Source organism: Muntiacus reevesi, chromosome 4, assembly GCF_963930625.1.
Source record: "Muntiacus reevesi chromosome 4, mMunRee1.1, whole genome shotgun sequence".
Lineage (NCBI taxonomy): Eukaryota > Metazoa > Chordata > Mammalia > Artiodactyla > Cervidae > Muntiacus > Muntiacus reevesi.
The window spans coordinates 165,514,662-165,541,964 of NC_089252.1; the positions used below are offsets into that span (position 1 = coordinate 165,514,662).

The 27,303-nt window shown below is 34.6% G+C and overlaps 1 protein-coding gene across 4 annotated transcripts in view; it reads right to left on the minus strand.

Annotated features, from left to right (window-relative positions):
* Nucleotides 1-8,010: 8,010 nt before the first annotated feature.
* Nucleotides 8,011-27,303, minus strand: part of USP15 (ubiquitin specific peptidase 15) — a 125,480-nt gene continuing 106,187 nt past the window's right edge. For all 4 annotated transcript variants that reach the window (XM_065934730.1, XM_065934729.1, XM_065934731.1 and 1 more), the window contains 11 exons: nt 25,168-25,251; nt 24,983-25,077; nt 24,694-24,885; nt 23,692-23,807; nt 23,227-23,499; nt 22,759-22,829; nt 22,298-22,413; nt 21,532-21,681; nt 19,304-19,407; nt 13,690-13,778; nt 8,011-9,968 (listed from right to left, as the gene is read on the minus strand). In XM_065934730.1, the coding sequence (XP_065790802.1) occupies nt 9,786-9,968; nt 13,690-13,778; nt 19,304-19,407; nt 21,532-21,681; nt 22,298-22,413; nt 22,759-22,829; nt 23,227-23,499; nt 23,692-23,807; nt 24,694-24,885; nt 24,983-25,077; nt 25,168-25,251 (1,473 nt within the window). In that variant the 3' untranslated portion in view covers nt 8,011-9,785. The remainder of the gene's footprint in view (nt 9,969-13,689; nt 13,779-19,303; nt 19,408-21,531; nt 21,682-22,297; nt 22,414-22,758; nt 22,830-23,226; nt 23,500-23,691; nt 23,808-24,693; nt 24,886-24,982; nt 25,078-25,167; nt 25,252-27,303) is intronic.

Consider the following 27,303-nt stretch of genomic DNA (forward strand, 5'->3'; position numbering starts at 1 on the left):
AGTTATTATATTCTTTAGCTTTAATTTTTACATTTGGTTATTTCATATAGTTTTCATACATATTCCTTGACATTCCCTATGTCTTACTCTGTCTTTTCCTGTGGATCCTTTAATGTATTTATTATAGCTATTTTAAAGTCCCTGTTTACCAGTTCTAACATTTGGGTTATTTTTGGATCTGTTTCCATTTACCATGAGTTTATACTTTCCTGTTTATATTTTTAGTAATTGTGAAAGATACATGTTATTTTCTATCTTATAACATATGGAGGCAACGTAACAATGACAAGGCCTCAGAAAGGCAACTGAAATGAACATTTTCATGAATATTCTTGGAATGTAATTCCCAATTTTTAAACTGATATACTATTCATTTTCCATCAAATTATTTTGATCCTGACTTTTCCCCAAGAACTTCATTTTTCTGTATTTGAAATTATATGAAAAGAGCAACAACAATATGACAATTGCAGAAATATATCCACAGAATATTTACTACAGAAGAACATCCTTGATTCTTGAAGTTAACAGTATAGTTACAGGGAGTATAGTCTATTATAGTTTTCTTATGGGTTTTCTATGGGCAGCTTTACAGAATCCAAGAAAATTTGCCTTGGGCAAAGATAGAGAAGACAAAACATAAACTTGATTTTAGGGGTAAATCCCAACATTATAGTTTGAAAAATCAAACCAAAACTGCACAATAGGAGCAAATATCAGAGTCTGAACAGACAAGCCATGCCCTTGGAAATCCAATGTAGCTGTGGAAACTGTAGTTACAGAAGGATGACTAGGTAAAAATTCAAGCTTACAGAGATACCAGCTAAGTGTAACGATAGAAACAAACGCATAAAAACCTGAAGTGAGTGTTTCAGAATCTGGAAATAGCATGTGGGTCCAGTGACAGGAGAGGGAGGCATAACTAGCATATGAGACAAGGACTTGTCTTCTCTCTGCCCTGGTTTCGGTTTCCTCTCTTTGAGGGCAAAAAGGGCTGTTAGAGCTCCACTGGATTCTGAAGCTCCATTCTGTATTTGCTAGTAACTGTAGTATGAAAGACGTTTCCAGAGTTATACCAACTTCACTAGCCAAAGAAAACACCTGGGTTTAGCATCACTCACTGTGAGCCTCAAATACTTCTATATTACTCATTTTTAGAATATCTATCAATTAGATAATTTATCATGTATTTCAGAAAGCAGATTTTGAACAAGTTAAGCAATTCAATTTTCCTTCTGGGTCTAATCATTGAGGGTTTAAAAAATTTGTTAGTGGATTATATATACAAGTAACTCTGGTTGGGCTATTTTTATGCAATTACAATTGGTATCATTATACAGTTATCTTTTATGTGCCTTTTTAAAGAAAGAAGCAGATTCAGGATGTTCCAAGTATACCTAGCTGTTCAAAGGGAATTTTGAGGGGTCTGTCGATGAAAATACTTGTACAGCTTAAACCACCCATGAAAGAAAAAAAAAAATCTCTTCTTTCAAATCAAAACTATCTTTTCTTCTCTTCTCTTAAATTTGGCTCTTTTGGTTTTCAAAATTAACTTACCCTGTTAAGAAACTGAGTCTTACCCTTGGCCATCAATAAGACCCCTTTTTGCCTCAAAAGTGAAGTCTTTTAAAATGGGAATTCAAATCTGAAAACTACAGACTGTTTCACATCATTTCAAATTAGCAATTTGTATACCTATCTTTGTATATTCCAACCAAATAGCATCTTTACTCTTTCAATGTGGTTGTGTGTTTCAGCGACAAGTACAGCTTTACAGGCTGCTTGGAAGCCATTAGTAGGTAAACTCTCATTACGATTTAATAACTCTGAGACCTTTCTCAGAGAAGACAAACTTGGTAACTAGTTTGTTGGTCAATGCAGAGGCAAAAAGGACCTAGATCTTACTTTTGGTAGCTGTTAATTCTCCTGGAAAACCTTAGATTCAAGAAAAATGGACAATTTTAAGGGAAAGTAGACTTTAGAATGTTGTGTATGTGATACTGGATTAGGAGGCTAATTAACTTAGTCACAGAATGGTTATTTTGTCATGGAGATCAGGTTAGAAAACAGATTTCTTTACAATAAAATGTCTTTAGAAAATAAAAATGAGGGGGACCGGGATGGGGAATACGTGTAACTCTATGGCTGATTCATATCAATGTATGACAAAACCCACTGAAAAATTAAAAAAAAAAAAAAAAAAGAAAAGAAAAATGAATGTTGTTATTCTTTATATTTAATTTTGAATAGCCTAAAATTCATAAATTAAATACTGATTTTGCTTTTAATAATGAACTTAGAATGCTACTGTATTTTAAAACATGCATTTAATGCACATTAATAAGGCAAATCTACCTTGAAAGTTTTTGAAATACATACTCATTAGGGATATCAGGGATAAAACAAAATCATAGTAACACAGTTATATTTCAGATACTGAGGCAAATCCTTCATTTAATAATGACCACATTTAGGAACACATATTATATCCAACACCATCTTAGCATCTGTGAACAACTCTTCCATCAAATTAATTCAGTCTAATGGGGGATGAGAGATATGTACGGCTTATGGTGACAATTAATGTGTCAGGAAGAGCAAGCAATGTACATTGGGGTCAGTCCTGAAGGTGTGTAGGAGATAAAGCGGACCATTAAGCAGAATAGTATGTGGGAAAGCCCAGAGTTGTCAAATTGTGTATGTCTTAGGGAAGGTGAGGAGTTGGATAAGGGCTAGTTCTCAGTATTTTCCACTGAATAGGCAATCTGGGTGGACAAAATGTTACCCTCCTTGTTATCTTACTAAAGGAAAGCTTATTGGAACTTGAGTGTGAATGATAATGAAGAGGGATGACTACATTCATTTGTAAAGAGAGAAAAATCATTCCCACACTTGGGTGTACTTCTTTTTTAGTAATATCTGCTGCATTATTCATAATGATCAAGACCCAATTTATGCTTCACAATTATTCTAAAAGGTAGGGTAATATTCAGTGACAGACTTTACTTTTTGGGCTCCAAAAATCACTGCAGATGGTGACTGCAGCCATGAAATTAAAAGACGCTTACTCCTTGGAAGAAAAGTTACGACCAAACTATACAGCATATTAAAAAGCAGAGACACTACTTTGCTAACAAACATCTGTCTAGTCAAAGCTATGGTTTTTCCAGTAGTCATGTCTATTTTCCAAACCCCTCTTTTATTCATAGACAGTTTGGAGGAGGCCTTTAGGTTGAAGAGAGGAACAGAATCTGGCTTTTTTTTTTTTTTTTTTAAATGGACTCACTCTGGCAGCAGAATAGAGAATGGATTGAAGTAGGAAGGGACTGGTGACCAGAAGACATAAACCTGGTGAGTGGATCTGATTGTACATTTATATTTTCAAACAAGGAGATGCTGTATCTTAGTCTGCCATGACATGCAGTTACTTAATACTGGTTAAATGAAAATATCTTTAATTGTACATAAATATATCTGAACAATAAAAGTCACAACCGTTGGAGTTTGGTTATCTTTACTCAAATGATTTTAGATACTACTGAAATTGAGGAAAAAAGACAACATAATCCACGACTGCTGAAGGCAGAGAATAAGGTTCTATTGTAAAATGGTTATGCTCATAAGTAGCTTTAAAAATCCTATTGGTTAGTATGTAACTGGATTCTAGTATCCACAATGAAATTTTAATTTTCAAGCTTATCATCACACTAAGACTTTTGCTCCAAGTCTTTTTAGAGGAGCTAGGAGAACATCTTAAAAAAAAAAGGAAAAACCAAATATTAATTTGACCCATACTACTCTTTTGCTAAAAATAAGTAACAATGACTTCAAAAGCTGGATTTGTGCCTTCCATTGAAGAACTCTTTCATGAGCTATGACAGAGCAGTGTAGTTGCCTATAATAGTAAATATTGCCTTATTTTGCAAAACCTCAAATGAGTTTATACCTTTATATCCATTAATTGCTGCAAGAAACTGCTATTATTTTGTGGTTGAGAACTAATGACTTTAGAGTCAGCTATGGTGAAATGGTTCTAAATACAGAAAGTTTTCTACATTGTCTTCCAACAAACATCAAACCCAAGTATCTGTGATTATTGTTTACTATTTGAATTTGCAATATTACCTCAACTGACAGAATAGATATACGGTACAAAATTGAATGTAATTGTTCTATAAATCGAGTTTTATCTTACTAGTCACTCAATATTTGAATCCTATAGGAATTCTTCTCAGATTTTAAAAAAAGGACTATCAATTTCTCTATATTTACAATTTATTTTTTGGTTTTATTTAATGAGGGCAATCCCTAATATCCCTACCCTAGATGCTTGTAGGATGTTTTGTCTTAAGGAGTTTTCAGAACACCGATAATTCACAACAGGTATCAGGGAGCTCAGAGAATGAACAATGATCCGAACATCTGAAACTTCTTTAGGAAATAAGTTTAAAGGTCATGATGGGATTCTTATGAACTAAAGGGAGTTTAAAAGTTGCCCACTTTATATACTGAAAAGATGTGAATATTGATGTGAATATTCTCTAGTGATATGAGGAAATGAAAGAAAAATGAATATATTTTTCACTAGAGAGAATGAAATACATCACTACTTACCCACTCCAGTATTCTTGGCTGGAGAAATCCATGGACAGAGGAGCCCGGTGGGCTGCAGTCCATGGGGTCACAGAGCTGGACACGACTGAGTGACTGGCACTTTCCACTTTCACTACAGGAGGACTCACGGTGAGAAGAAAGCAGGCCAGATGAAGTGAAGGCTCACGCGTGAGGCCGGACTAAGCAGAACACGTTAGTGCGAGTCTGAACCACTCAAAACCGAACATCCCTCCTGGCCAGTGAACAGAGGAGGAAGGGGGAGCTACAATGCCTGTCAACCTACAATATTCCTTCAGCAATTCTAAAAGAAAAGCAAAATATGTTTTAATAAGAAACTTTGTTTGAGATGTTACAGTTTAAGAACCCTGCAAGATTTTAACTGTGAGTTAAAAAGCAAGGTGAGAGTCAAGGCTTGAAACAGTTTGGGAAATGTAAAGAATTTGTCATTACCAAGAAAAATGTAAGAATACACATTATGGGAAAAGACTGTTGGGATGTTTCCGTATTTATTGTTTTACTTTTATGTATGTAGATTTAACTCCAGCTAGCAATGGACTTGAAAGTCACAGCAAAGGAAACTATTTTGTTTCATCAAACCATATAAAACAAGCTGTAAGTTCCTGATATGAGGGAAAACTTTGAGCAAGTGAGCACCAACTTCAACCATGATTTTCTACAGTTAATTACCAAAACAATTTAAACATTTAAAATATTTGATTTTGTGCATATTGAAAATGTGCAATATTTTTTACAGCATTTCCATTTAAAAGAACAATTTCCAAAGAGATAGCTGTATTTTTAGCTGCTTTAAATAATCATGTTTAACATGCATTTCTAGGGAAAAAAAATCCAAATCCATTTGGCTGATTTTTTCTATCTATCCTTTGAGACTCTAGATCACAACATTATATTAACTTGATTTTCCCTGAATGGTTTCTCCCCTTTCTAGATTACCTTAATAACTCAGACTTTTCTTTTCACTATCTTGGCAATTTCCAGGCTTCCCAAGGTAGAGCAGGATATAATTAGACCAAGGTATGATGAATATGTTTCCCAATGCATATATTTGCCAAAAATAATTTTTGTACTGTCTGTTTTATATCCATTTAAAAATTCTTTACCCCATCAGCAGTTCAAATAAAGCTTGATTAATACCTGAATTTTTACCATAAACACTTCATCTTCCCAATTCTGATATTTAAAAACCTATTCTATGTAGATAAAAATTTGAATATACTTCAGTTTTAAATAAAAGTGTTACCTGCGCTACTTCAAAGTTCTTTTGCTTTAATATATAGTAAATAAGAATTAAACATAAGAAAAACATACATATTGAATTGAAATGCCCCTAAGAATGTTTACAAGAAAAACTATGCATATTTATTTTTAAAAATCTGATAATGAAACCATAGAGTACAGAGCTCTGGAACTTCATGTATTAGTCAGCAAGAATATAAATACACTCTCTTCTCCCTTTCTTTATCCTCTGGCACTTAAAAAAAAGTACTTGTGAGTTATCAACGTAAGTATTTTTTCAAGAGATGCTGTTTCAAATAAAAATTTAAAAATTATTTTATTGTCGAGTAGAAAATATGAACAAAGATTTTCACTATTTTTCTTTGGCTTCAGAAATAAAATTTATTTTCCTTTCCTTCTGAGATTTTAAAGACTTCTGTTTCCTTCCTAGTATACAAGAATGTCCCCACATTTTTAAACACTAACCTGGAGAGAACCTGCTCATCTATACCGCACAAGCAAAGATCAGAAGCGTACAAACAAGTAGGGAGGATAGGAAGCAGGCAGCAATGAAACGGATTGTCTGCAAATACTTAGAATAAAACAGACTAAAAGTTGGCTTACTTTTTATTATCACCATGCACCAGTGATGGTGTCAAGAGACAGTACATTCTCTAGGATGAAAGGTTCCAACTAGCATGCTCCCCACCCCTAGCGACCCTCCCCTCTTCCCCACTTCTGTAAGCCACTGGAGACTACAGCACTGCCTTATACTCTATCAATGGTTTTGGCCTTTAACTAATTTTTTTCATACCCCAATCAATGTTTTATGTGGCTTTATATCTAGTTGCCGGAAAAGCAAAGACAAACATAGGACCACTGAAAGAACACAGATTATAAGAGAAAGCAAGATATTTAAGTAAAGCATCAGGCTGCAACTTTTTCACAGACATTAATTAAAACTAAGTCACAGGTGAATGAAAAAAGTCCTGAGAATCAGGGTTGCATTTGGGAAATGTAGTTATATTACTATTTAAAATTTAATTAACATTGTAATAAATGTATATGAGTTGAATGAAGCTCATTTCAAAGGGGAATGGTGAGTCAATATTCCAGCTAGTATTTTTCTTATTCAATTCCCAAATAGTCACCTGAAGATACTTTTGGGAGCAAAGTTGTAAGACTTCAAGATGACTTTCTATTGAGACCGAAAAAATCAGTAATAAGTATATCACACAGTTTACAAAGCACTTCCCATAAAACACAGTATCTTGTTTGAGCTCCAAACAATCCTGGGAGTCAGACACTAAAACTAGTGGGAGGTAGTACATACCTTGGAGGACAGAATACTGGCCAGTGCATAATAGCCACCACAGGGCAACTGTGTGAGCTGCTTTGCATCCTTGCTTCTCCGCATGAGGAATGGGGAGGATCGCTGTCCCTACCTAATAGCTATTGTGGAATTATATGAGATAATACATCTAACTCTTTAATATAGTACCTGGTCTATGGTAAGTGCTGAATAAATGCTATTATTATCATCATCATTATATTACAGGTGAAGAGACAGACCAGGAGAGATTAAATTTAAAGTCACATGATTACTAAGTATCTGGGCTAGAAGCAGAATTCTAAACTTGGATATATTCCTATGACCCTGTACTACCTACGGATACCTACTTTTAATACCCTCTGCACTATTTTTAAGAGTTTATTTTTTGCAGCAGAAAATGCCATTTGACTTTGACAAATTCAGCAATTTTATTAACATCATTTTCTTTTTAAAAACACACAATTAGGGTAGAAACTACAATCTAGAGCTATAAAAAAAATTGTCTTTTCTTTAAACCTCAGAAAAATGGAAATAAAATTTACTAATTGGTAGGGAGAAGAAAGCTTGCAAGCTCTGTGGGTGTAGGGATATTTGTTTACTGCTAAATCTCAAGACTCTAGTAGGTATACAAACAGTTGCTCAACGAATATATATTTAAACTGAAAAAGTCAACTTTAAAACATGTCCTTAACAGTAAGATTTACTTCACTATGACATGTTTTCCTTTCCATTTTTAACTATATAACTAAAAAGTAGAGCATATGGTCACCGACCATAAAATAGGGGACTTTTATTAAAAGATTCAGAGTAAGAAATAAAAGACTAAATAAGGCCTTGAACAGCTTTATTGAAATCTGTATAAATAAACATGCACATTTCAAATGTAAACTCAAGTGAACTCAAGTGCAGACAAAATTTTAACCTCTGTCATGCGGGAGGTTAGTTTACATTAAAAAAAAAAAAAAAAAGAAAGAAAGAAAAAGAAAAGGAAAGGATAAAAAGGAAAAACCCAAAACAGCTTTAAAAATACCAGGATGAAAAACCAGCTTTAATATCAAGGTATAAAGCAAAGCCATGATCAACATACCTCATTTATCCTGGTTAAATGCATTTTTCTTTCACGTTTAAATGCTAACATAAATAAATAATTTACCAAAATGTGCACTCACAGAGTGAACTTTTATTTACAATACACAATTTATAATCTATTGTATTTGATTAGTTCAAGTGAAGAACATTATACTTTTTGCTTTAATAATAGTGGGACACATAGCAATTTCTCAGGTAGTCGATATGTGAAACGTGCCCCAGCATTTATTTTCTATTAAAGGCAGTATTGTATGCCAATTGACAATACATTCTTTTCAACTAGATCAAAGGGGAAAAAGCAGCAAATGAAAAATGTTTCAAAAGTTCACACATATTTTTGGCATCTTGGATCCTTGAATGTGGTGAACTAAAATCAAATTCAAGGTTTGTATGTTTGATGTACTGTACAGGTTCTGACTCTGGAACATGCTATGCCAATTCTCTTGTAACAAGTTTCCTTCTGAGGAAAGCTGTAAGGCTGTGGTGAATTCCATCAGGAACACACAAAGAAAGTTAACAGACCTACCTTTAAAGCCAATTGTCCATTAGTAATTTAAAGGCCAGAAAAAATTTCTCATCTAAGCTTGATGCAATCATTACTATGGATACAGAAATACTATTAAATTTGTCTTTATATTACAATACTTGGGAGAGCTAAAAGTTGCCAAATTACCAAAAAATGGGGTAGAGAAAAACAGACAGCCAAAATTTTAATTTTGGACCAACACCAGATTTAAAGATATGCATTTTAAAGTAAGTCAAAAAGAATTTGAATATCTAAGGAATAGATCCCAACAGCAGTGAAAAATACTTACATTAACTGAAAAGTGACTTTTGATGAAGTGTGAAATCTAGAACCTGTTTCCACAGTAGTAGTAAGATGAACATAATATTCTATTTTTTTATGATACTACAAAAGGAAATAACTTTTTCAAGACTGCTTCTTTTATCATGATTTAGTTTTGTAACAGGCCCACACTGATTACCAGGTAAAGGTTTGAAAATTTGGTTTCCCAAGAATACTACTGCAGTATTTACGCCACAGATACTGCAGCTAATTCTCAAAGTAGTATATGTGGCAGCCTAATGCACATGAACTAGATTATCCAAGAACTAAGTTCAGCCATAGGTTTCTTGCAGTTATTATCTGAGCAAAATAAATGACCAACATCCACAAATTTAACATTTGTCATCAATTAACTCACATCCAAAAAATTAAAGAAAACATAATTCATCAAAACAGCAGCAAACTTAAAAGGGATTTATTTGTGATTTCCTATATATATTTAGCTTGTAAATACAAGACTGTAAATGTATTAAGAGACAATTTCTGTTAAAGTTTTCATTGTGTTTCACTTCAAGTACTGCACAAGTTAAAATCTGATAAAGGATTTACATTCAGTGATCTGAAACTCCCCATCTCAGACTTTTGTTTAATGTGGTGGGTAATTTCATCATTTCAATAGATACCACCAGCAGGAAAGTCTCTCTTTTATGGCTTCTAGGACTTTCATTAGTTAGTGTGCATACAGTTCTCGTTTTCTATATCATTGTCATTATCATTGCTATCTTCATCACTTTCTAATGGGATGCCTGTGGCAGCTGAAGCACCTTTAGTTTCTCGGTCAAGGGGGAAAAAGCCAGTTCCACTGAAAGTGTCTTGTCTCTGGTAGAAGAGTACATATGCTGCTTTGGACTGTTAAAACAAACAAAGAATTTTAAAATGGTTATGATTCTCAAAGATCACATTAAATACAGAATGAATTTTTAGCTGATAACCAATTTTGGTGATAGGACATAAATCAAGAAAACCACACATGGTCAAATGGAGGTTACTAAAATCTATTAACTATATCAATAGTATGACTTCTATCTATAAAGGAAGAATGGTCACTGGATTTAACATTTATTCTCTTCTAAGTTAGCTGGACAGATAAATCAATGCAACCATATCACAGATTCACCTTCTTACTCTAACGTGAAATAGAATTCTATGCCTTCTTTCCTCTTGTCTCTAAGGACAAGGCAAGTGTCCTTCTAATAGTAACAGCTTCATTCTGTAGTTGTTCTAGATTCTAACTTTTCTTACCATCTTAAGGATACTGCTCCATCAATCATCACTGGGTATCTTTAATGACGACTTTTTTGGCATAAAAAATACTTAAGTCTTTTCCCATCATAAATTCCTCTCCTTCCTTTTCTAGCTGCCATATACCTCTTACTCTTCCCCTGCAGCCAGGCTGGAGACAGAAAATCTAATATTTATCATTTACTCTCATGCACACTCCTCAATTCAATGTGCCTGCTGCAACCACTGTAATGAAATGCCTTTCAGCAGGCTCAAAAACCCCTTATAAGCAAATGAAACGGGTGCCTTTTTCAGCCAATCTTTCTGAGGCATTTAAAGTTTCACCCCTCCTCCTGCTGCATTAAAGCATTTCTGGCTTCTCTTACACTACTCTTCCTTAGATGCTTCATCTCTACATTTCTTCTGACTTTCCTGCGGGCTCATTAAATCCTGACTTAAAGTAAAAAAAAAAACAAAAAACCATGTTTTCAGTCCTCAGCTCACTGCTCTTCTGAATATGTATCTTCCCATAGGTGATTCACTCAACCTATGGTTTTAACTGCTACCTAAGACAGACAATTCAAATTCATAACTTAAGCCAGTTCTCACGCCTGAACCCTAGTCCAATTAGTCTAAGTACCTAATGAAAACTGCCACAGAGCTATTAACTTCACAGGTATCTGTTTCACAGCAAATTTTCTTATTTACCATCTTAGTAAATGTCAGAGTCATCTTTTTCCCCCTCTTTATTTACATATAACCTTAATCAAGTTCTATTATTTCTATCCACTAAGGAGCTCACAAATCCATTCGCCCCTGTCTATAAATACTTACTACCACTAATTTAACTTTAGAAGCTCTTGTGGCTTAAACTCCGGGACAGCCTCCTTTCCCCTGGAGGCTGAGTAATGGCCTTTGGGCTTCTTACTGGGTGCCCCCCGATCTGTCCTCTAGTGTTCTCAAGACATGCTACGATGGAAATTTAACAATGTTCTTGTATTAACCACCCAATACTTCTTATAGACTTTAAGAAAAGATCAAAACAACAAACTCATCTTTCATGATCTGAGTGCCAAGTTTAGCGCCAGTCTAATTTTTGCTCCACATTCTTAACGAGTCTTTTGTTTCAGTAACACCAAATTATTTGCTGTTCCCTTAGCTAAATGGTATCTTCTGCCACACCTCCTTGCTTTCATAGCTACTGTTCTTTTTGCTAAGAATACCTTCGGTTTTGGTTCTTTTGTCTAATTTACCACTATTCGTATTTGCAGACTGAGATCAAACACTCCTTTCTCTATGTAAACTTCCCTGCACTCATTCTGTTTCCTTACACTCCAAATCAGTTGAGACAGCTGCCTCAATCTATACAGTCAAGATATTTAACAGTTATTATCATGTACAATTGTCAATTCACTTCTCTGTCACCTTCAGATTATAAGCTTCTTGACATCAGAGATAGCTGTCTTTTTCGGCTTCCCTGGTGGCTCAGATGGTAAAGAATCTGCCCACAATGCAGGAGACTCAGGTTCGAACCCTGGCTCAGGAAGATACCCTGGAGAATGGAATGGCTACCACTACCCACTCCAATGTTGCTGCCTGGAAACTCCCACAGACAGAGGAGCCTGGAGAGCTACTGGACTGAGCGATTAACACTTTCACTTTCAACCTTGTGTAGAACAGTGTTATACAAAGAATGTATTCAAACACTTGTTGACTAAATGAAGAATTATTACTGTTAAAATGTAAAGTAGCATCAAATTCACATACTTTATATAAACAAGATATTTATTTGAAAGCAAAATTAGGGCAGTGTTGTTAAACAGACTTTGAAGGAGGATGTAGGCAACTTTGGGGTTTTGGTTGGGAGACTAAAAAAGAGAACTTAACTAAAAAATGAGGGATATGATATGAAACTAGAAGTCTAAACATAAGCTAAAAATGTAGCTGAATTAAGCCTAAACACATTTAAAAAAATACTAAGACTTCAAAAGTCTCATTTTGTTCTCTCGTATAGCTACAGGGAGATAAGAAATGATATGTATATAAATCATGTGTACAAACAGGTGATAAAGATATAAAAATCTATAAACAGCTCAAAATAGCTTCATATCTATGTATACAATAACTGATTAAAACTGCCAGTAACTGGGCTCAGAAGTTTATTAATTTATTAAACTGAACAATTTAAGTTGAAGAATTTTAAAGCATGATAAACTAAAACAAAACAAAAAGCTAATCTCTGCCCTCAGGGAGTACATAATGTAAACGGGGAAATAAAGTAAAGCAATCAGTGCTGCCCCCATCAACAGAAAACCTCTGTATAGGAAATATCATCACATGAGGAAATGCTACATTTCTCATTCTTTGTAAATACTGTGATCAATAAGTAAAATTTATAAAGGCAAAATTTACAGAATGATAAATTCTTATTAAGCAAGCCTTAGTTTTCTTCTTAAAACATTACTAGTCACCTGTCAGATGACATCAATTTTCATATTTTACATCAATTTCACATCAATATCCATCAATCTAACAGAGGTGGTTAGCAGTGAAGCACCCACCTGCCAAGCAGGAGACCATCTACAATGCAGGAGAGGTGAGTTTGATCCCTGGGTCAGGAAGACCCCTGGAGAAGGAAATGGCAACCCACTCCAGTATTCTTGCCTGGAAAATGAGGAGCCTGGCAGGCTACAGTCCATGGGGTCATGAGTCGGACACGATTTAGTGATTAAACCAACACCGTAAATCAATATTTGATAATAAAAACGTGCTCTGGTGGGAAACAAAGCAAATGCCAGTACTTCTGCTCCAGCTGTGGCTGAGCAGCTGACGCAAGCGTGAGCAGATGGAGCTGCCTAATCTTTCTACTCTTCAGAAAGCGTCAGACGGTTACACAGGGCTAATTCTGAAAAACTTGTGATTTGCTTTATTTCACTATATCATTTTGAGAGTTTGAATACCTAATTGTCATAAAGGATAAGACTTTTCTTTAAATATCTCAGGTATGGTAAGGCCCTTAAAAGTTTTTTATTTTTCTATTTTAGCATTCTGACTTTAGCCAGTGTCTAGAATGTCTGAGCCTATTGTTCAGGGGAGAATTTAATATTTTCATTAGAAAACTCCAGTTTTCATGTTGAAAACTACCAGAAAAGTTTTCATGTTCAACTTATGCTTCTGCTAGTGGGCAAATTCAGAAGACAGATCTCCACTTAGAGGACAATTTTACATATCTTTAAACAAGAATGAGTCCTTCAACTATTAGAACTGCTAGAAAATAGACTATGGTGCTCCATGGGCCCCTTTTAAAACAATGGATTCCTTGATCTTAAGGATTAAAAGACACACTTACCACAATCTGGTCTTCAGACGCAGTTGAGACACTACTGTCATCAAAGTAGTACCATTTTCCGTCATCTTTATTTTTTGCGAAAGCAGTATCTAATGAAAAAATTTCAATCACTTCTATGATCTGTGGTTTTCTGGGAGGGAACCTTCATTACTTTAAAATTGTCTATATAAGGAATACTGATTAAAATTACATGATAATCATCTATGTTAGGCCAATCTATCATATATTCAACTGATTCCAATGATCAAAGGTTTTTAGAATAATTTTTTATAATCTGGAAGTCTACGATATTTTCTATCCCAGTCATTTTTTTTTTTCCATCCGAGGAACACACAGGACATATTTATTATTATTATTTTTATACACAAAATAACAATACTAATGACAATAAATGGTGATTAGCATTTGTATCAGGCCCAGTGCTGTATTATCTCATAAAGAAGGTGTTACCATTACTGTTCTTCTAATTTTACAGATAAGGAAAGTGAGGCATCAGGAGAAGTTTAATTTGTCCAAGAGTATAGCTGTTAAGCAGCAGGTTAGAATTTAAACTCAGCTCTGCTTATGATTCCAAAGTTTGAATTTTCAAGTGTAAGTTTAAATTTTCTATGACCAATATTTTTTCAACAATACTATATCTCATTGATCTGTAGTGGTGGTGTTTTTTTTTTTTTTTAACATCAGAATCATTTCCAGTCTTTAACAAAAGTACAAGGAAAGAGAAATGTAAAAAGCAATCAATTAATCTGCACAAACTTTAAAGATCCACTTTATCATTATATTAAAAAATTGCCCACTTTTCCTATCTCATACTTTGTATAAACTACCCAATAACTGAAGAAATAAAGCTGCAAAATGTACTCATAACAATTATCTGATGTCATAACTTTTAAAGAGTGACACTATAGACTTTGTCTTCTAAATAGTCCTACTCCTCTTAAAATTATTCTTCTGCATGAAGCCCATTATGGGTTGTAACTCTGTCAATCTGAAATCAAGTCGACCACATTCACAAATTTAAAGAAACATATTTTCAGACCAATAAGTTTGACACTAAAAGGACAAGATTTAACAATAATATTGGGCTTCCCTGGTATCTTAGCGGGTCAAGAATCCACCTGCAATGTCAGATACCTGGGTTCAATCCCTGGGTTGGGAAGATCCCCTTGAGGAGGGAAAGGCAACTCACTCCAGTATTCTGGCCTGGAGAATTCCATGGACTGTATAGTCCACGGGGTTGCAAAGAGTCGGACAGGACTGAGCGACTTTCAAAAAAAGAAAAAAATAACAGACATATCTAACAAAAACGCACACAGAGTTTGCAAACTAAATGATGGTATCAAAAGAAAGCTAAACTAATATTTGTAATTCTGAGAAAAAGACAAAATAAAAATGAATATCAAACTCAGGTAAAAAAGAACAATAGATAAAAGAAGAGCTACTCGTTTTAAATAAAAATGCAACTAATAATGCAAAATATATAATAAAACTGTTAGATGAAACAGATAAATCAACATTTTAGTAGCAGTCCTGACAAATTTATCTCAGAAAAAGAATGAACATCAAAAATAACCAGAAATAGTAATGATTTAAATACAACTAATAAGTAACTGTAATAGAAATAGAGAACTCTATGTTTGAATGGGGAATATATACGCTTTTAAAGTACATAAACATTTAAGGAGCAGATAATGTATTAAGCTACATGAAAGCCTTAATAAACTCCTAGGTTTAATATAGATAATGGCACTAATTGCTATAAAATAAAATTAAGAAAAAAAAGGAGAGCTTTACAAAAAACATATACTTGAAAAAGCATATGAGATAATCTTGTGATATTCAGAAAATTATAAAGGAAACAAAAACATACACAGAATTGAAAGACAAAGAAGACTACATTTAAAAATTAATGCAATAGTGATGAAGAAGTATTTAAAGGAAAACTTATAGCTTTAATTATAGCCTTCAACAGAGGGAAAAGGAAAACAAAGTTAAGCATGCAACCCAAGAAACCGAAGAAAGAATAAAAGAGTAAACTCAAACAAGAGAAAAAAATCAACAAGACAGAATACATACCATGTATAACAAAAAGAAAAACATAATAAAATAGAAAGTCTAATTCTTTGAAAAGAAAGAAAAGAACAAGGGGCAAAAATATAGCATAAAAGTAATATAAACAACTATTCTCAAATAAATTTGGAAATACACATTTTAAGAAAAATGGAGGATGTCAATATATACACATTCTGGAAAAAGAAAATCAATAAACATGACATAAATAGAATAATTTATGGCTCTGAAGTTCAGATAATTTTATTGAATGAATTCTACTAAACTTTAATGACTAGTTAATTCTTATACTAGCTGCAACAGGAAACATAAAAATGGTAAAGTGTCTTAGCCTGTTTCATTAGACTAGGTAGTAATCTTGATTCCAAACTCAGACTTAAATTGAAGAAAGTGGGGAAAACCACTAGACCATTCAGGTATGACCTAAATCAAATCCCTTATGACTATATAGTGGAAGTGATAAATAGATTTAAGGGACTAGATCTGATAGAGTGCCTGATGAACTATGGACGGAGGTTCGTGACACTGTGCAGGAGACAGGGATCAAGACCACCCCCGAGAAAAAGAAATCCAAAAAAGCAAAATGGCTGTCTGAGGAGGGCTTACAAATAGTTTTGAAAGGAAGAGAAGCAAAAAGCAAAGGAGAAAAGGAAAGACATACTTATGTCAATGTAGGGTTCCAAAAAATAGCAAGGAGAGATAAGAAAGCCTTCCTCAGTGATCAATGCAAAGAAATAGAGGAAAACAATAGACAGGAAAGACTAGAGATCTCTTCAAGAAAATTAGATATACCAAGGGAACATTTAATGCAAAAATGGGCTCAATAAAGGACAGAAATGGTATGGACCTAACAGAAGCAGAGGACATCAAGAAGAGGTGGCAAGAATACACAGAAGAACTATACAAAAAAGATCTTCATGACCCAGATAACCACGATGGTGTGAAAACTCACCTAGAGTCAGACATCCTGGAGTGTGAAGTCAAGTGGGCCTTAGGAAGCATCACTACAAACAAAGTTAGTGGAGGTGATGGAATTCCAGTTGAGCTATTTCAAATCCTGAAAGATGATGCTGTGAAAGTACTGCACTCAGTATGCCAGCAAATATGGAAAACTCAGCAGTGGCCACAGGACTGGAAAAGGTCAGTTTTCATTCCAATCCCAAAGAAAGCTCAAACTACCGCACAATCGCACTCATCTCACGCTAGTAAAGTAATGCTCAAAATTCTCCAAGCCAGGCTTCAGCAATACGTGAACTGTGAAATTCCAGATGTTCAAGCTGGTTTTAGAAAAGGCAGAGTAACCAAAGATCAAATTGCCAACATCTGCTGGATCATCGAAAAAGCAAGAGAGTTCCACAATAACATCTATTTCTGCTTTACTGACTATGCCAAAGCCTTTTGACTGTGTGGGTCACAATAAACTGTGGAAAGTTCTGAATGAGATGGGAATACCAGACCACCTGACCTGCCTCTTGAGAAACCTGTACGTAGGTCAGGAAGCAACAGTTAGAACTGGACATGGAACAACTGACTGGTTCCAAATAGGAAAAGGAGTATGTCAAGGCTGTATATTGTCACCCTGCTTATTTAACTTATATGCAGAGTACATCATGAGAAACTCTGGGCTGGAAGAAGCACAAGCTGGAATCAAGATTGCTGGGAGAAATATCAATAACTTCAGATATGCAGATGACACCACCCTTATGGCAGAAAGCGAAGAACTGAAGACCCCCTGGATGAAAGTGAAAGAGGAGAGTGAAAAAGTTGGCTTAAAGCTCAACATTCAGAAAACTATGATCATGGCATCTGATCCCATCACTTCATGGCAAATAGATGGGGAAACAGTGGCTGATTTTATTTTTTTGGGCTTCAAAATCACTGCAGATGGTGATTGCAGCCATGAAATTAAAAGACGCTGACTCCTTGGTAGAAAAGTTATGACCAACCTAGATAGCATATTAAAAAGCAGAGACATTACTTTGTCTAAAAAAGTCCATCTAGTCAAGGCTATGGTTTTTCCAGTGGTCATGTATGGATGTGAGAGTTGGACTGTGAAGAAAGCTGAGCACTGAAGAATTGATGCTTTTGAACTGTGGTGATGGAGAAGACTCTTGAGAGTCCCTTGGACTGCAAGGAGATCCAACCAGTCCATCCTAAAGGAGATCAGTCCTGGGTGTTCACTGGAAGGACTGATGTTGAAGCCGAAATGCCAATATTTTGGCCACCTGATGCGAAGAGCTGACTCATCTGAAAAGACCCTGAAGTTGGGAAAGACTGAAGGCAGGAGGAGAAGGGGACGACAGAGGATGAGACGGTTAGATGGCATCACTGACTCAATGGACACGAGTTTGGGTAAACTCCAGGAGCTGGTGATAGACAGGGAGGCCTGGCGTGCTGCAGTTCTTGGGGTCGCAAAGTCGGACATGACTGAGCGACTGAACTGAAACTGAAAGTATGAACAATTAAAAAAAAAAACTATAGTATCATTTCACACATGAATTAAATTTTACTTAATCCTAAACAAAACCAGCTAACCAAATCCAACTGAGTATATGAGAAAATGCTTAATGAATTTACCCCAGAAGGCAATGATGGTTCTTCAGAAAAACTTATCAACTGGAGGGCACAGATTGGTATCATCTTGGAGTGCCGTCTCACAGTACTTTACTCCAAACCAGCATCTTACATCTGGGTGTGTAGCTAAAAGAAATTCTCACATAGGAGACTAAAAACAATGATGTTTATTGTTCTTGAGATGGTAGAAAGTTAAAGTTAATCTGGATGTCCACCATGAAGTGAAAAGAGAAATAAAATATGGTAGATGTAAGTCATGAGTGTGTTCAATGGAAGGACTGATGCTGAAGCTGAAACTTTAATACTTTTGCCACCTCATGCGAACAGTTGACTCACTGGAAAAGACCCTGACACTGGGAGGGATTGGGGGCAGGAGGAGAAGGGGATGACAGAAGATGAGATGGCTGGATGGCATCACCGACTCAATGGACATGAGTTTGGGTAAACTCCGGGAGTTGGTGATGGACAGGGAGGCCTGGCGTGCTGCGATTCATGGGGTCACAAAGAGTCAGACACGACTCTTTGAGCGACTGAACTGAACTGAAGTCATGAGTGGTTAGAAGCAATGAATTAAATTGACATAAAGTAATATGGAGAAGTCTTAAGTGTCAAGAGAGAAGAGTAAAAGCTACAGCAGAGTAACAGTCATATAAATTAACAATGATGCATGATCTGTGAGAGCACAGACAACCAACACCTTAGAAAGGCAAGGACAGGAGCCCTGAATGGACTAGTGATTGCCCTGCTTTAACTGAGGAGTATGATTAACTCAAACCTCTTCTCTTAAATGGTAAAAAGAGAAAAAGAGGTTCAAAGGCTGATTCATTCATTAATCAACATCTACTGAATGACTACTGTATGTAAGACACATCTCACATTTTTCTTTTAAGAAGTAATAAGTATTTTAAGGAAAAAAGTCTGGCCTTATTAAACATCATGACTTTAGTAAAAAGGTAAATTATCAACTTACAGTGTCCTCCTCCCATTCCTCCATAGTGGTTGGAAACAGCAATCAAATTATAGCGGCAAGGACCCGCATTTGGATTAATTAGGAATTCTGACATATCCAAATCACTGTTTAAAAAAGAGATGAAGTCAATTTTATGTTTCCCCTAAGTGTAATGAAATTCTACTCTTCAGTCAGTGTTGTTTGACTCTCATTTAAATATACTCCTATACACACACACGCATATATATATATCTTATTAAAGAAGTTACTAAGAGCCAAATAACTATAAAATAATATAAATATCCTTGAGATTTGAGTGTTTCAGCAAAAATTTTCTTTGGGATTGATAATTTAAAAATTCTCCACTGATCATTTGTATTCAGATTAGTATTTTCATGCTAATACATTTTTTAGTATATGAGGAAATATAGACATCACCATTTATCATGTGGGTTCTTTTTTAAAGTCACTTTCAGAAATTATTTAAGCAACAATAAAGGGATAGTGATGGTTCAGAGGTTAAAGTGTCTGCCTGCAACTTGGGAGACCTGGGTTCGATCCCTGGGTCGGGAAGATCCCCTGGAGAAGGAAATGGCAACCCACTCCAGTATTCTTGCCTGGAGAATCCCATGGACGGAGGAGCCTGGTGGGCTACAGTCCACGGGGTCCCAAAGAGTCGGACACAACTGAGCGACTTCACTTCCACTTTTAAGGGACAGTGAAAAAAAACTTTCTTAGAAATTTTATCCTAATTTGAATATAAAATATATTTAAATATAACCCTAATATCTATTCTCTGTTTTCCAGGTTTTGATGACCTATGCATCCTAAATGGGCAACATTCTCTGAAATGCAACCAGCTGTTTATAATTTATCACAAACAAAACTGGAATATGACCATTTTATAGTTTATCTTTTTTTATGGTTATTCTTTTTGTATTTGTCTAATTAAAAAGCAATAACAATTGTAAATTTCAAATAGATCTCTAATAGATTTAGCTTATCATTACTTTTGTTTCTTCTTTTACTCATATTTTCAAAATGCTGTATTCTTGCAGTTTGATGGCTCATAATTTTGTTTTGCTAAAGAGAAAATAAGCATTTTTATTCTATAATTGCAAAACATTTTCAATTTTAAATTTATAAACATGGATTAGAATAAGCAATCCAGAGAGTGTCTTCAGTATTACACCATCTATATCGTTCTAGTCACCTCTGCACACATATACAACACCTGCCTTCAGTATTTCTTTACTTACAAACTGTAGTAAGTAAATCTGGTATACCAATATTATGAAATATGAAAGAATACTGTCAATGTTTTTTTCAGGAAAATGGGAGAGCAGCATGGTCTTTTTACAAAATAGGGTGTAATGAAGTCCTTCCTGGACTACATGAATGAAGATACATTATTCCCTTTTCGTCCATCTGAACTCTCAATGATTTTAATGAAAGAACAAAAAAAGACTACTCATATGCTGTCTGTAGACTTCTTTATATATTTTTACAAACAGGATGACTTACTCTGGACACTGAAATAAGAAAACCAAAAGATGACAATAGGAATGACTTCCTACTCTACTGCATCATCTGCCTTGTAAACAATCCCACTATTCAGTTTTCACATTAGTCTTTTTAAAACTCCATTTAAGAATAATGAGGATTAATGATGAAAACAAAATCACTAACAGCCCATGAAGTATCTTAGATTTATAAACAGGGCCAGTGAACTCAAAAGATAACTTAACATAAAGTGAGTTTTACTTCTTTTTTATTTTTAATGTATTTTCTGTCTTTTGAAAGATCTCTTAAGAAAAGCAATAAAAATTGTTACTAATCCATACAAATTGCTAGAACAACCCAAAAAGTACACTCAAAAACTGAAACTGGATCTAAAACAAAACAAATGAACAAATATAACACAACAGAAACAGACTCACAGATAGAGAACAATCTTGCGGTTGTCAAAGGGGAAGACGGGAGGGGGATGGGTAAATAGGTGAAAAGGATTTAGATACACAGTAAGTCAAAAGGACTTAATGTATAGCACAGAAAATACAGTTAATATTGTAGTAACTTTATATGCTGTGTAATGTATAAAAATATCAAATCACTATACCACACCTGAAATCACATAATATTTAAAGTCAACTACGGGTAAAAATAAATTTAAAAACACCTATAATTTGGGAGTGATGCTAAAAAAAGTCAGAGGCGCCCAAGGTTTATTAAGCTCAATCAGAACTTACTTGATAGGAAAATCAACTAAGGTATCCAACTTGTCTCTCATGTATCGACTATAAGAAAATCGCTTGAGATGTACCACAAGTACTGGAGGCAGAGACCATAAATCCAATTTCTTTGTGGCTTGCTGATGTTCTTTACAATTGGGACAATACCTAAATATATAAAGAAATATTTAAAGCTTATTAGAGATAATGTCAGAGGTAATATTAGGTAATGCCTAATATGTAACAGACTGACAGGAACTTATTTTTTTTAATTATCAATACATTTTTCAAATAGATCTAACTATTGAAAGTGAGTATATAAATAAGTATTCAAAGAAATAACGAGGGCTAGATTATTTACATTTTAGTAAGCTAAAAAAAACATGGATGTAGCAAAACTGTGCTGAAATAAAGGTATTAGAAAAATCTTGAGCTTTTCTGGACTCAAATTAGTAACAACACAAAACATATTGTGATTTTCCTAAACAAAACTTCTGTTGGAATACCTCCACAGCTAAAAGTTCCTGGAAAAATGTAACTAAAATGAATTATGCATAGTAAAATGGCTTATGGAAAATATACTAAAACGAGATTAAAGTTTAACATTAATACACTTTTAAAGACATTTCATTCCTCTTAATATATTATTAACATATAAACAAATGCTTATTGTTTAAAATATCAAAGGGAATTTAACTATTACTTTTTCAATTTGATGTAGCACATACCTCAGTATATATCCTTAAAAAATAAATAGAAACAATTATTTAATTTTGTCTCTTACCAGGGATCTTCAGCACCTAGCTTTTCTTTTGTTGTAAAAAGCTCAATACAATCTTTTAATTTCACAAAGGGTTTTTTAGGAGGTTTGTATTCCACACTTTCATGTTTTTCAAAATCCTAAAGAGAAGTATTTCTTGAGTTAAGAAAACAAATGAAACAAAACTCATTTTAGTGATATCATATTACTATGAATAGTCATGAAAAACTCCTAAATGTTCTCAAATAAATCAAAAGCTTATTTCAGCTGAGATTTACAGTACTTCTAACATTTTCTGTATACACACCTATACGGACAATCAGAAAGTTTAATAGTCAGCAGGTTCAAAGAAGATGAACCTTTTCTCTTTTAACACATAACCACTTCTAAAATTGCAAAATAAACATATTTGGTAGAAGAAAAAAGTGTAACAAAACAGTGTGATCAATATGGAAGAGAGAAAGAAGGAATGAGCGATGACTTACCTCAGCAGCATTTTCATCAAAATATCTTTTTTTCAAATCAGGATCCCAATCCAAAGCAAGGAAAGACCTTTCTAAGGTGGAAAACATATTTTTTTCTTTAAGATTTAATATGTGGTATTAAGAGTTATATACATTTTAAGATATAAAATAATACATTTTAAGATATATAGCAGAATAGAGATTGCTGTACTAGGTGATTAGGGTACTTTGCTGTTTCCAAGCCATTAAAATATTTTAAAGAAGATACAAAACTTAAGCATAAGTTCAATCTTCATTTAATAAACATTGACGTGTTTTAGTATACATAGAAATGAAGACTTTTCATTTAAACATGTAGATAGATAAGTAAATGTTACTTCTCAGGATAGTGTTGAATTTCAAAGTTTCACCTCAAAAAACAAACAAACCAAAATCCCCAACACACTTTGGTCAAGTTTAGTGTTTAAGTCATTTTCCACAAATACTTACCATCTAACCTAAGCTGCCTATCGTCAAATCTTATATGCCTGGTATCATCTTTGATGTAGTTGATATCAGTATTGCCTAAGTTGTTGAACTGGAATGTAAACAATCGCTTTTTGTGTCCCGTGAGTTGACCTCTGCAAGTCTCTTCAGTACATAATCCATTTTCAGAATCATTATCGCCTCCAACTGAATCTTCAGACTGACTGTTCTCATTCTCGGAGGGCAGTTCTTGATCCTGGCTGGATTCATCATCTGGCTCATCTGTTTCCATTTCACCTAGTATTAGATAGTAGAAATCTTTATACAAAACCAATGCTACATTATTAATACTTATTGATATGAACATTTCCCACCACCCCCCCCCCCAGGCTTGCAGATATTGTTAAGTTCCTTAATCCTCATCCTCTTACTTTCCCTCTGCAGCAGTAACCCCAGAGAAAATTTCACAATGTAATATGCAAATCTTACTCGGTGAGCCTTCCTCATGGATGCCGTTCGGGCCATTCCCGTTAATGTTTTGGTCCTTACAGCAGTGCAGGGATCCTTCAGAGTCTTCAGTGTCAGAAGATATTTTGACGTATCGGCTGAAATAAAATCAGAAATCAAACAAGTTCAGTTCTATTAAGATAAAAACTTATAAAAGTCTTCCATTCTTTCAATAAAACAAAACTTTTATTGCGATTAACAATGATCATTTAGTGGATTCAATGATAAATTCAGACTCAAGGTATGGTACCATAATCATCTGTGTTTGGCTGTCTTAAAAAAAATAATTTGTTACTTCTAGGATTTTAACGTCTTCCTCTTTCATGTTAAAAGTTTGTGGAAAATAATTTCATAAAATTATTTTCTAAAGATCCTCATTTAGATGATATATATATATAGTATGGCTAAGATCACTTACAGATTGTAATGTGATCTATATGTATGGGTTATCGGACTATAATGATTAAAACAGGTGTGCAAGAAAGAATACTAAATATGTCAGTTATAACAGATAAAAGAAAGGGAGTAAATGTCATTCTTGATTACTTTAATTCAAATCAAGGTTCAATTAAAAAAGGTGTTGCCTTACAAAAGAACCATAAAGCTTATCCTTTCAAATAAAACTATTTATTATTATGAGTTCTTGTTATCAGTATGAGCACTGTGTAAAAAGAAATGAAGCATAAGACATTTGCTATGATTTCAAAGTGTATACATGATAAACTATTTTCTTCCAACTATAAACTTTTGGTGTAAAACAACTAAGAGAATTTATGCTTCCTCTATTTGAAATTATCTCAGTGAAGTGTTTCACATGATTAAGAAACTGGATTAGCCTATAATTTGATTTCTTACACTGCTACCTGTCTAAACAAAGCCAAGATAATATAGATGACTAGTTATATTCTGATAGGACCTTACATGTTTACTTTTATTAGCTAGTTAATATTTTATTTTGTTAATATAGAACTGTTTGGCACTTACCACATTCTCACAAGCAAAAGATTATAGAGTTTATCTTCAGTATTATTTCGTGGAACAGCCATAAGAAAAGGCTGACCAAAAAGTGAAGAACCAGTATGGTGGGTGTAACTTGAGTGTCTAAATTTTTCTCTCAGGCAAACAGGAATAATCACATGCTCTGTATCTTCTGTCCTATTTATGTTAATCTCAAACCTGCAAGGATAAAACTGACTATAAACTTTGAAAATTTTATGATACTTCCTTTCAATTTTTTCTCAAGAAGTATTTGTGCAATGAATTTCATACTTACACATAAATATCATCCCGTTCCATAATACTACTAAGATTTTCATCCATTGCAAATATTCTGTGAAATCTATGATTGTATATATCAGTAACTATCATCTAAAAGGAAATAAATTTCTATTAAGCAGGGTTTACAACAGTGAAAAACTACAGTCAAACTTGCATACTTTAAACCCAGAAACATCCTACCTTATCTGCAGGTACTCCTGACAAGAGAGACAATGCTGTACAAAGATCAAGTATGTTTCCAATTTTGGGGACAACCACTTTGTACTAAAAAACAAAAAGGAAAATTGCAATGACTTTATTACTTTGGAAAAAATACTCTCTAGTTGAGACTACGCTTCTGGTTGCTTCCTCACATTCACTTGGCATCTTGCCCACGTGTCCTGGGTGACAAAGTCCATGTGGACAGTTTATCTTAGCCTTATTATTCCTTCACTGCTCAATTCAAAGGCCTACACTTGCATTTAACCGTGGTTCACTTCTCAGACCTTGCCATCTCCTTTTCCTTAAACTCTTAACTGTCTAAACACTAGTTGCTTTTCCTGGAAATCCATTCTTTCCTATTCTTGGCTTGCATTGAGATACCTAGTCCTTTTAACTCACATTTTTCCACTGGCTCCTTACTATCTCCATGCCCTTCCATCCCCATGATTCATCCCTTCAACTATTCCATTGCAAAAACTTTAACTACCTTTATTTTTCAGCTATTCAGTTTTATTCTTGCTATACGTTCTTAGAGTTTTTTAGATATGCTGGAGTAAACTGTCCAACTTTATAGACTGGGTGTACTACAAATTCACAGTGTCCAATCTCAACTGATCCTTCAACACTAGCCAGGAATTCTTCTGTGTCTCCTTTATTTGCTTATTCTTATTTCTCTCAATAACTCTTTAAAATCGTCACCACTTCTTCGCCTTCTTATTTCACCACTACTCCTCTCACTATCAGCGGAATACCTACCGGAGTGAGAAAACAGTCTAGGTGATAGGAAAATCTCCAACTCACTGTTTCCCCTGTAAACTTGAGTCTAAAAGTCTTTTTCTCTGTCTCTTTTGATACAAGGAAAGAGAATCAGCTGGTACTCTTCCCATTCTACTACTACTGCTGCTGCTGCTAAGTCACTTCAGTCGTGTCTGACTCTGTGCGACCCCATAGAGGGCAGCCCACCAGACTCCCCCGTCCCTGGGATTCTCCAGGCAAGAACAGTGGAGTGGGCTGCCATTTCCCATTCTATAAGTACTTAAAAAGATGGAAACAATTAAAAAAAAAAAAAAAAAAAGGCTAACCCTGGCATCTATATATTCTCTTCTGACTCCTCGAGAACATAAACTCAGCAATTATCCTTTATTTCATTTTATCTTGGTGGCTCAGACAGTAAAGAATCCACCTGAAATGTAGGAGAGCCAGGTTCTACCCCTGGGATGGGAAGACACCTGGAGAAGGGAATGGCTACCCACTCCAGTATTCTTGCCTGGAGAATTCCATGGGCAGAGGAGTCTGGTGGGCTATACAGTCCATGGGGCTTCGAAGAGTTGGACACAACTGAGCGACTAACACTTTCACTTTACTTTTTAACTCTTATAAAATCAGAAATGTCTCAAAAAACAAAACCATCTCTCATTGCTTTTTAATAATTCTCCATCAATTATCTCCCTTTCTCTTCTGCTTACAAATAGCCTTTTAACTTATCTCCCATTCACTTATTAATCCACTCTTGGCTTTTGTCCTCACCTCTTTAACCGGTGATCAAGGTTGTCAATACTACCATTTAACCAAGTCTTTATCAGTCTTTATTTTATTATCTCTCTGTAGCAAGACTGCTGACCACTGCCTCCTTCAAAATCTTCCTGTCCCTACAAGACTACTACATCTTATTCTTTTCTAATGCCTTGGTCAAATCTTCTTTTGAGGGAAGAACTAACCCTCTAGTGTAATCGTTCAGGCTTTTATCTTTAGCATTCTTGATTCTATATGCTCTCCTTAGATTAGGTGACAATATATCCCAGTTTGCTTTGGCCAGTCCTGGGTTAACCTGATGTCTTGGAATAATTATTAACATGGCCCTTTTCATTTTTCAAATTGTTCTGGTGCAGATGATCAATTAGGTGATCTCATCCTTCTAAGACATTCTCTACCATCTTCATAGAGTTCACCACCCAATTTCTCTCTCAAGCACAAAGCTCTCTCCTCTAGTCTATGCACACAAAGTCAAGGCTTATTGATACTTCTCCCAATTTTCCTGATGATTCTCAATTTGTCTAATACAAAACACAAATTTAAGTCAACATATCCAATACTAAATTAGGCTTCTTCTTAAAA